This window comes from Bremia lactucae, linkage group LG5 (assembly GCF_004359215.1).
Source record: "Bremia lactucae strain SF5 linkage group LG5, whole genome shotgun sequence".
Classification (NCBI taxonomy): domain Eukaryota; phylum Oomycota; class Peronosporomycetes; order Peronosporales; family Peronosporaceae; genus Bremia; species Bremia lactucae.
In genome coordinates, this window is record NC_090614.1 from 3,007,510 (window position 1) to 3,018,699 (window position 11,190).

An 11,190-nucleotide genomic window follows, 5' to 3' on the forward strand; every position below is an offset into this window, starting at 1 on the left:
GTATTTTCTGAGCCAAGGTAAACCTAGGATGACATCAAATTTGTCATCCAAATCCAGAACGATGAAATCATCATCGTACTGTAAATCTTTTAACGTGTAGTGAAATTTCACAACGCGTTTCATTACTGTTATCGATGCGCCTTTGGCTTGACGCACCGTCATCCTCGTTGGAGGGATGTCGCGCTCAACATATTTGAGCCTAGAGACTGACGACGAATGCAGTTATTTGACGCTCCGCAGTCCACTAGGGCTCTGAGTGACAATCATTTGTCACTTTCAATTTTAAGGTGATGAGAGCTACCTCTTCACCAGGTGCAGAGACAGAATGATTGTGTGTCCGGAGCAACTTTAGTCAAGAGATTTGAAAATTCTCTTACGGTTGCTGGATCGGTAGGGTGTTGCGCCCCTACTGACCCCGACTGTTTTTTGGCGGTCCGCCTCGCTGTTGCGATTTCGCAACAACGTCGGACCCGTGACCGTTGTCTTTACTGGTATTCCGTCCATAATTACGTTCAGTACCTCTCGGTGCTGGACGAGAAGAACAACACTCATGAGCGTAGTGTCCTAACTTTTGACAGCGATCGCATTTCTGTAAGCGCTTACTGTTTGAAAAGCGAGGTTTCTTGCTTTCGACATAAGAGAGGTCCATTTGTTCTAGACGTCCCAGCTCTTGTCATCTTGGAGTAAGATACGATGACGAACTAGCTCGAGTCTGTCAGAAGCTTAAGTCCTCCTGCTCCGCTACGGATATTGTTCTTCAAGCGTATCCTGTTCCAAGCGGAACAGGTGGGTCTTTACAGGATCATCCGTAAGACCTTGCATGAACACCGTAATTAATGTGTGTTCATGGACTGGGTTATTTGTTATACAACTCGCTAAGAGTCGTATGTGCTGGGCATATGCGTGCACATCACGCTTGCCTTGCTTAAGTTTCAGAAGCTCTGAACGAGCTCTGAACTCAGCCCTTGGTGGTTCAAACGTCTGTTTGAGTCGGGTTTTAATAGCCTCTAGCGACCCAAAGACGTATGGGTCGCGCAACATAAGGCACAATGCCCATGTTTTGGCACGACCTGCCAAATTTGTTTGAGCTAATACGACTTGCACTTGCTTGTCGACGATGTGACGTGCCCTTATGGCATCGTACAACTTGACAAACCATCTCAAGAAGGAGTCTCCTTCACTCTTCTATACTTAGAGATGTCAATCTTTGAAGTTTTGGGACGACGCGTTTGCGTCATCCCAAGTACAGGGGTCTGTACCTGTTGTAACCTCAACAGTTCTGCCTATTGAGAGCCTTGCTGATTCAACAAGGCTACCTTCTCCTTCATCTCGTCAAGTTCATGTTGTATGAACTTGGCGATGGTTGAACGGAGATAATCTCTGTCGAAGTTGGACAGCAATGCCAAGATTGCATCGTTTCCTACGGTCGAAGTCATTCGTTCAACTGCACTCCCCTTTATATCACTTAGAAAGGAGTAGCTTTCACGCGAAACGTGATGCGTATTTCCACTACGATCTAATATGTCCATGTTAGATGTGTGAAATGTGGTCCTTGGACGGACTACAAAGTGCTACCAGGTGTAACGGGGCACTACGACTTGTACTGCTTCAGTTGTGAATGGTGTCTTACGTTAATTGACGTACACTGTACGTGCAGAGGAAGACTTCTCTTAAGGAAACTAGCTTTAAGAGGGCAAAATGAAAACTGTATTAAATATAATTAAGTGTTTCTTGTTCTATCTTTGTAAATGCTAACTTAATCATTACTTAATACTAAACATGTAAATGAAATCTTATCTTTCTCTCACTTTGTTTACGTGCACAGCTGATTAGTCTGCGAGATAAATAGATATAACGGACTGTACCTATTCATGGAAAAGATTTCTGAACATTACTATATAAAGTTATGTTCTCCAAATATTATCTACCTTTAGGATAATATATTAATAAACAACCTTTAAGTGTTAATTTCATGTAACGATACACCCCGTTACAATTTTACCATAGAAAACATTACCTGTCTGAGCACAAAACGCATTATTAAAATATGTTGCCTGTAGTTTGTAAGGCTTTTATGGCGCATAATTTACATTAAAAAATCGAGATACCAGGCTTTCCGCATTGAAAAAGTTCGTGGTGCGCTTTGCCTGTCCATTTCAATCACATCAGCTTTGTAAATATTCGTACGAAACTGCTGTGACTTGTCTTGCTTCTACCACCGCCATAAGCGATCGCCCTTTATTTCTATTTTTTGTGGGATGGTGTCATAGAGCAAGAAGTAAGTTGTCTCTAACATTTCGGCCACAGCCAAATTCTTCATGACAAAATGTCAGCACAATTTTCTACATGTAATAAAAGTGCCAGATTTGGGACGAGTATTGCTAAATAATTGGAGAATATGTTTACTTGCGATCAATAGCCAAGTCGCATTCGCAAAGATATTATTAACTTCTTATTCTATTCTTGACGGCCCAAAATAATACGTAGATTAAAGGGAAGTTTTCACATTATAAGATTCGTGCACCTTCTTCTGTGCTGAAAAAGCCTGCCTGGTTCAAGGCCTAAATTAACTTAGATATATCCCATCGCACTACATACCGCTGGCGAGTGTATAATACGAGTCGCTTCAAGTGGTTTTATTAGGTTCAGCTGGTGCTTGTGTAATAGAGTGTGAACCGTGTCCGATTTAAGTGATTTACGGAAAGGATAAGAGCAAATATTACCACATCCACAACATACGCTGTCTCTCATCCCTAAAAATACGGTTGCAAGTTCTTTTTCACGATGGAGATTTAAGTGCCAACTCTCATTGATTAATTTACATTAGATCACTCGAGTCTTCCAAAGTCGTAGTATTTAACACATTCAACAACTCATACCTTCGTACTCAGCGAAATCAACAATGCTGTCGTGCAAGACGTTTCTCGAGATTTTTGCTGTAGCTGTCGCGCTTTCCACCTATACTGATAATGCTGCTCGTGCGCATGCCGCAGAATGTGAGATGACGCACGGGGAAAACACCGTTCCAGTGGAAACAAACCCCGCATCAACTACGCCATTTGTCCCTAACATTGCAGCTGACACTGCAAGTTCAACGGTCGCTTCAGTTGAAGGAACTGTTGCCGAATCTCCCATTGCAACTGGTGGTAACGATGCTACTCTGTCAAAAAATGGTATTCCCCCTTCATCAGTTGCTGACCAGCCTGTTCCTCAGCCCGAATCTCCCGTTGCTTTTGGTGGTAATGATGCTACCAATCCTAAGCATGGTACCCCTCCTTCGTCAAACGAATTGGGCGTTGTTTCCGACGCTACCCCCTCTCCAACTAATGTAGATCAGTCCGTGACCCAGAATGAAGGCTCGAATGACGACGAAAAGGATGTTGTACCTCCTCCCGTTGTGGATCAGTCAGTCTCCCAGCCTGGATCTCCCGTTGTGGATGATTCAGTACCCCAGCCTGGATCTCCCGCTGCCACTGGTGGTAACGATGCTACTCTGTCAAAAAATGGTATTCCTCCTTCATCAGTTGCTGACCAGCCTGTTCCTCAGCCCGAATCTCCCATTGCTACTGGTGGTAATGATGCTACCAAGCCTAAGGATGGTACCCCTCCTTCGTCAAACGAACCGGGCGTTATTTCCGGGGCTACCCCCTCTCCAACTAATGTGGATCAGTCCGTGACCCAGAATGAAGGTTCCAATGACGACGAAAAGGATGTTGTTCCTCCTCCCGTTGTGGATCAGTCAGTATCACAGCCTGGATCTCCCGTTGTGGATCAGTCAGTACCCCAGCCTGGATCTCCCGTTGCCACTGGTGGTAATGATGCTACCAAGCCTAAGGATGGTATTCCTCCTTCATCAATTGCTGACCAGCCTGTTCCTCAGCCCAAATCTGAATCTCCGTTGCTACTGGTGGTAATGATGCTACCAAGCCTAAGGATGGTACCCCTCCTTCGTCAAACGAGCCTATCATTAATCCTGGCGCTACCCCCTGTCCAACTAATGTGGATCAGTTCGTGACCCAGAATGAAGGTTCCAATGACGACAAAAAGGATGTTGTTCCTCCTCCCGTTGTGGATCAATCAGTATCACAGCCTGGATCTCCCGTTGTGGATCAGTCAGTACCCCAGCCTGGATCTCCCGTTGCCACTGGTGGTAATGATGCTACCAAGCCTAAGGATGGTACTCCTCCTTTATCAAATGTTGACCAGCCGGCTCCTCAGCCCAAATCCGAATCTCCCATTGCTACTGGTGGTAATGATGCTACCAAGCCTAAGGATGGTACCCCTCCTTCGTCAAACGAGCCTATCATCAATCCTGGCGCTACCCCCTGCCCAACTAATGTGGATCAGTCCGTGACCCAGAATGAAGGTTCCAATGACGACAAAAAGGATGTTGTTCCTCCTTCCAATGTGGATCAGTCAGTATCACAGCCTGGATCTCCCGTTGTGGATCAGTCAGTACCCCAGCCTGGATCCCCCGTTGCTACTGGTGGCAACGATGCTACTTTGCCAAAGGATGGCACCCCTCCTTTATCAAATGTTGACCAGTCGGCTCCTCAGCCCAAATCCGAATCTCCCACTGCTACTGGTGGTAATGATGCTACCAAGCCTAAGCATGGTACCCCTCCTTCGTCCAACGAACCGGGCGTCATTTCCGGGGCTACCCCCTCTCCAACTAATGTGGATCAGTCCGTGACCCAGAATGAAGGTTCCAATGACAATGAAAAGGATGTTGTTCCTCCTCCCGTTGTGGATCAGTCAGTATCACAGCCTGGATCTCCCGTTGTGGATCAGTCAGTACCCCAGCCTGGATCTCCCGTTGCTACTGGTGGCAACGATGCTACTTTGCCAAAGGATGGCACCCCTCCTTTATCAAATGTTGACCAGCCGGCTCCTCAGCCCAAATCCGAATCTCCCATTGCTACTGGTGGTAATGATGCTACCAAGCCTAAGGATGGTACCCCTCCTTCGTCAAACGAACCTATCATTAATCCTGGCGCTACCCCCTGTCCATCTAATGTGGACCAGTCCGTGACCCAGCATGAAGGTTCCAATGAAGACGTGAAGGCTGATGCTTTTCCATCCCCGAAAAAATCTAATGACAACGATTCAGACGACAGCGTCGAGACACCTTGCTCTTCTAATAGCGAGAGTGACGATGAAGCCTCAAATGTTAACAAACATGTCACTTCCAACCCCGCTAAGGAAATCGCTGGCGTTAACGATGTCACTAATTCGTCAAAAGATAATTCGAAGGCCGAACAGAAAGGTCCAGTTGATGCTGGTGGTAATGTAAACGGTCCTAATAACGAAAAGGATGTTGCCTCCTCCGCAGACAAGTCCAAGGATACCCCTGAAGCAAATAGGGACATCGCTCCAAAGGGTGCCACTTTTGGATCAATGGCTGGAATCAATGATGGTAATGCTCAAGTTTCGACTGCTGCTGCATACAAAAAATTCCTTCGCCGCCTACGCATTAACATCTAGGTCTCTGCTTCTTAACTACAGCGAAGCATGCTTTGTAAGTTGAAATGCTTTTCGGGTTAGACGAGAGCGTAATAATGTCAATGTTGTTCAATATATGATTGTTAAAAAAACGAATCTGCAAGACGCTTACACGTCTGCAATTACAAGTGTTGGCAGTAGCTGACAATGATAGATGCACGAATTATTAAAATATCTCTCGTTGGCTCAAAATTATGCTACCAGGGTGAAAAATAAACATTAATTGGTATTCCAGGGAATTGATTTATTAATCCCGACACGGCTGCGGTTCCGGTGAACTGAGCAATTCCTTGCTTTACAATTTCGTTGAATGTGATCCGATATTATTGACCGATTTTCTAGAGGCTTATGCAATTGCGATGAATTTAACCTACAAGCGTTGGGTATCTCCCGAGTAAAAACGGAGCATAGTTCAAAACCAAGCGGCTCAGCAAAAAAATGACTTCAAACTAACCCGTGCAATGGTATGAGACAGGTCAATCGTATTATTATCGTGGAATTCCTGCTATCGGACATTTATCACTTTCGTCCGAGAAAAAAAGTCATAAGAAATTGTAACACATTTAATCATCCTTTTGGTACTTGCATAGCTCTTTATGCTCTCCAATATACTGCATTTATAGAAACTCATTTCTTATCGACATAAAATTCAAATTGATCGCCGACTGGGCTACTTACTATTAACAATCTATACAATAGGCAAAACCGATATAAATGCTTCCAGCTTGCTTAAATTGCGTGGTGTTCAACAACATTCAACCATTTGTGAAAAAGACAGTTAGAAATTTCCCCTCATGAATATTTATCGCGCGATATATAATTCATAAGAATAGCTTCGTGGTCAATTTTTAAGCGGCCTTCCGCGCAGAAAAAAAATCGATGGCGGCGCTATTGTCCATCATCACCTTGGTTAAAAAATAGTCGACACGAAACTTTAATTGCTTCTACTAAGTTATTGACGCGTCGTAACCTTATCTGTACTTGGTTGTAAGCTGGTGCCATAGGGCTAGAAATTAGGAATCTCTATTTTAATCAATTACATTCAAATTCTACATGACAAAAATCGTCTGCACGATTTTTACATGTTGTGATGAAAGCGCCGCTCATTTGAAGGGTGATTGTTTCATCGATCACCAAAAAAGTTGAGCCAATTCTAAACCTCCTCTATAAATTATATCTACTTGTTGCAAATCTTACCATCAGGTAGCAAGTTTAGTCGATAAAAGGTATGCTCATCCGGTTCTTAGTTATGGCACCATATGAGTTCATTAATATTTACGTGTATTTTAATAGGGGCGCAAGTCTCCCTACAGGAAGCTAGGCGCATTCACTACACAAACGTAGCATAAGATTAAGTTGAACAAATATCATTGATTAGCTCGTTGTACCGCAAGCATTGTCTGAAGCTTTATAAACTTGCCTTGTATGTATTGTTTGTTTTAATCTTATGAAAAAGATTATGTTGCACTTTTGCCATTTCGCAATAAGCGTTGACTTGTGTGATGCTATATTTGGGATCAACATGGGACTACTGTGAGTTATGTAAGAGCTCATCGTTTGTCACATCTTTGCCTCAGCTATGTTCAAAGTAAAAGAATACTTAGTTGTTGTGTTCGAGCTCAGCGTGTTTCTCATTTGTCGCCTCTGCCATGTCAAAGCATAGATTTTTATTAAATAGGATTAGAATTATGTATAAGCTTAAAGCATACGTCTAGATGGTATAAGAACAACACCATAAGTCACACTAATGGTCGAACCTCACAATGTATTATGCGCTCGCTACCAGTGTTAAGTCCTCTATACCGCGCGACAAGCTTTCTTTTCTAACAATTATTAAGAGCACCTTGTTTAAGCCTATTGACACATGGGCAAGTCGTATTTTCTGTGTCCGTCATCATTCGTAGCACATGACTCGTTTAATATTCCTAACCGTGCAATTCTTGGATGTCACCAACCTCATTAACCAACTTCACTCGATCACCCGAGTCTTCTACCAGTCCCTCTGTGTCATTCGCTGCAAGTCTACATCCCACCTTCCCCCAGTAAGAGTAACAATGTTGTCTTGCAAGGCTTTCCTCAAGCTACTTGGAATTGCTGTTGCGCTGTCGGCCTCGACTGAACACACTGGACGTGCATATGCAACTTCATATGGCGACGCAAGTCCCTCTGTTTCCAATACAGCTAATGCTGCCACGCAAACAGCGCAACCGAAATCCGCTTTTTCACCCGAACCTGCAAGCCCCAGTGTTGATTCAAGTAAAGCTCAATCGTCGAGTAACGTAAAGGAAGGGATACCTCAGGATGCTGTCTTAGGAAACAATGATGGAGGCACCCGTTCCTCCTCAAATGTCAAGACTGTCACCGCTCAAGTTAATGATGGCACTACGTCCTCTCCAAATCCGAATCAGCCGATCACGAAGGGTGAAGGTCCCTTTGGTACTGGTAACAATGACAATTTGCCTAACAGCAAGAGTGCCACAACGTCGTCCTCGAACGGGTTTAGTACCACGACTGAGTCCCATAGTTCTACCACTTCTCAAGTACAAGGTAATCCGTCTGTCACAAAGGTTGGAGGCTCCAGCGTTAACACGAATTCCGCTTCTAATTCGGACGTTAATGTTGGTCGTGGTGTTGACCAAGATAAAACCGCCACGGTCAGTGCCAGTACTAATAACGGTGTCAATTCCGTTGGTAGCACGAACGCCAATGTTGACCGTAATGTTGGCCAAGATAAAACTGTCACGGCCAGTGCCAGCACTAATAGTGGCGCTGAACAAGGAAATAATCCCTTTGGTAGTCCGGACGCCAATGTTGCTCGCGGTGTTGACCAAGGAAAAACCGCCACGGCTAGTGCCAGCACTAATAACGGCGTCAATTCCGTTGGTAGCACGAACTCCAATGTTGATCGTAGTGTTGGCCAAGATAAAACTGTCACGGCCAGTGCCAGCACCAATAATGGCTTCGATCAAGGAAGAAATTCCGTTGGTAGTCCGGACGCCAATGTTGGTCGCGGTGTTGACCAAGGAAATACCGCCACGGCTAGTGCCAGCACTAATAACGGTGTCAATTCCGTTGGTAGCACGAACAACAGTGTTGACCGTAATGTTGGCCAAGATAAAACTGTCACGGCCAGTGCCAGCACTAATAGTGGCGCCGAACAAGGAAATAATCCCTTTGGTAGTCCGGACGCCAATGTTGCTCGCGGTGTTGACCAAGGAAAAACCGCCACGGCTAGTGCCAGCACTAATAACGGCGTCAATTCCGTTGGTAGCACGAACTCCAATGTTGATCGTAGTGTTGGCCAAGATAAAACTGTCACGGCCAGTGCCAGCACCAATAATGGCTTCGATCAAGGAAGAAATTCCGTTGGTAGTCCGGACGCCAATGTTGGTCGCGGTGTTGACCAAGGAAAAACTGTCACGGCCACCGCCAGCACTAATAATGGCTTCGATCAAGGAAGAAATTTCGTTGGTAATAACGTCGGGTATGGAAGAAATGGTGGCGTTAGTACGAGCGTCGGGACCGGCGGAGGCGTTGGCATTAATCGCGGTTTTGGACCAGGACCAAATGTCGGTTTCGGACCGGGAGTAGGATTCAATCGTGGTGTTGGCGTTGGTGGACCTATCTACCGTGGTGGCCCAGGCATTGGTGGACCTTTCTACCGTGGTGGCCCCGGCATCGGTCTAGGCGTCGGAGTTGGCGGAGCTCCTTACCGCGGTGGCCTTGGCCTCGGTCTAGGTGTCGGAGTTGGCGGAGCTCCTTACCGCGGTGGCCTTGGCATCGGTCTAGGCGTCGGAGTTGGCGGAGCTCCTTATCCACGGTGGCCTTGGCGTTGGAATTAATGCAGGCGTTGGACTTCGTGGCGGCGTTCGACCTTGGTGAGGCACTGATGCGTAGGCTGGAGCCAAAGTTGTTGATGATGTCGCAGATTTCAATGGTTTGCCTCACCTGCCGCCTACGCAGTAATCGAGGGTTCCTGCTGTGTGATTGCAAGGAAGTTGAAATGAGTTTTTCAGTGTACAGAAGACGTAGCAATGTTAATGTTTTGTTGAATACATGTTTGTTAATTGATGTCACTTCGTCTGAATTGATGCTACAATATCGACGAATATTATTTGACAGCAAGCGATGCTAAGACATTGAATCTGGTACCGCTTCTTTACGAAAATGGATCTGAAACGAAGATTGTTCTTTAATCGAGCATTTTCCTTTCTTTTTCATTTTCATCAAGTCTGTTGCATAATATTCTGGCAGAAAAATTGTAAGAGATGCATGGAATTGTATTGTTTTTCTTTGCGACCACGATATGATCTTATTATAGTACTATAACTTTTATCAACTGCCACTCATGTCGTCGAGACAAACTTCAAGCCTCAGCGGTATCCAATATAATGTAATTTCTCACTAAAGGTCAATCTCCAACTTGACCCTGCAATCGTGCACACGCAGTTTTTTATATTGTTCTCTGGCAGAAAAATTGTAAGAGATGCATGGAATTGTATTGTTTTTCTTTGCGACCACGATATGATCTTATTATAGTACTATAACTTTTATCAACTGCCACTCATGTCGTCGAGACAAACTTCAAGCCTCAGCGGTATCCGGTATAATGTAATTTTTCACTAAAGGTCAATCTCAACTTGACCCTGCAATCGTGCACACGCAGTTTTTTATATTGTTCTCTGGCATTAGCTTAGGCGATGTGTTCAAGGGTGAAATAAATCATAAATGTTGTAGTTTGACAATTAAGTCTGCGCAATGCCCTATGGTTTTTTTATAGGTCTTTCATCTATTTATAGGACGACGATCCGGGCCGATCGCCATTGCCATGGATCTGAGAAGCTTGCATTCACTTATTTTTTAACTTTTGTGCTATTCACTGCGTTAGAAGCAGAGGGTTTAATTTGTAAGAGACCTGCTTTAAACTTGCATATTTTTGCGATGCCACGAAACGTATTGCAGGAACTGATGCTAAGGTTACGGCGAGCTTTCGCATTACTTAGCATCTACAGCTTTTTCGCCTATCGTTAGAACACTTCAGCCGGAGTCTAAAAAAATACTTGCAAAAGCCGAATACTTTATTTTAGTTGCGTTTACAATGAAAAAATTGTTGCAGCGGCGCGACGCATATTCAAAACAACGAGCCATCCTGGCGCTTTGTAGCATCTGGCTACCGAAAATGCACCATCCCTATTTATTGCGCTGAACAGCTCAACTGTGTTATGAGCCAATTGCATTCTTTTGAGAGTTGCAGGAAATCAATCAGCCGACAAAGCAAGACACTGGGACGCAAAATGACAAAAATAATGTCAAGCAACTTTGAGTTATAAACAGTATCTATTAAAGAAACGCAAAGGCAAACTCAGAGCACCAGCACTTGATCCAAACAATATAAGCTTTAAGTTGGCGACAAAGCATACAACATTCTCATTTTATGCTGAAGATGGTGATTTGGAGTCCGAAATATCCAACATATCGGACAATTATGCGGACGCTGACAGAGCTTAGCGCTAGCAGAGACGTTGGAGGCTATAAACGATAATATCAATCTTTTTAAAATTTAATACTTTTTTTTAATTCTACGATAAAGGTCCATGCTCACGGCGATGAAGGGCTGCAATGCGGTATCAGGTGTTAAACGGGTGTTGTCCTTCTCGCACGTAGAAACTATTTGAGGGAGCGTGCTCG

At 44.5% G+C, this 11,190-nt stretch overlaps 3 protein-coding genes across 3 annotated transcripts in view; all 3 read left to right on the plus strand.

The window, feature by feature from the left end:
• Positions 1–2,902: 2,902 nt before the first annotated feature.
• CCR75_006468 (uncharacterized protein) lies at positions 2,903–5,484 on the plus strand (the record flags this gene model as incomplete). The annotated part of the gene is given in 2 exon segments (XM_067964538.1): positions 2,903–3,910; positions 3,928–5,484. 2 exon segments carry the CDS (start codon positions 2,903–2,905, stop codon positions 5,482–5,484), a joined length of 2,565 nt encoding a protein of 854 aa, XP_067821273.1.
• Positions 5,485–7,556: 2,072 nt separating this feature from the next.
• CCR75_006469 (uncharacterized protein) lies at positions 7,557–9,344 on the plus strand (the record flags this gene model as incomplete). Its single annotated transcript, XM_067964539.1, has 1 exon — positions 7,557–9,344. One exon carries the CDS (start codon positions 7,557–7,559, stop codon positions 9,342–9,344), a length of 1,788 nt encoding a protein of 595 aa, XP_067821272.1.
• A 1,752-nt stretch (positions 9,345–11,096) lies between these two features.
• Positions 11,097–11,190, plus strand: part of CCR75_006470 (uncharacterized protein) — a gene marked incomplete at both ends in the record, with an annotated part of 1,774 nt that continues 1,680 nt past the window's right edge. Inside the window, one exon of the mRNA XM_067964540.1 lies at positions 11,097–11,126. Within this exon, the coding sequence (XP_067821057.1) occupies positions 11,097–11,126 (30 nt within the window). The remainder of the gene's footprint in view (positions 11,127–11,190) is intronic.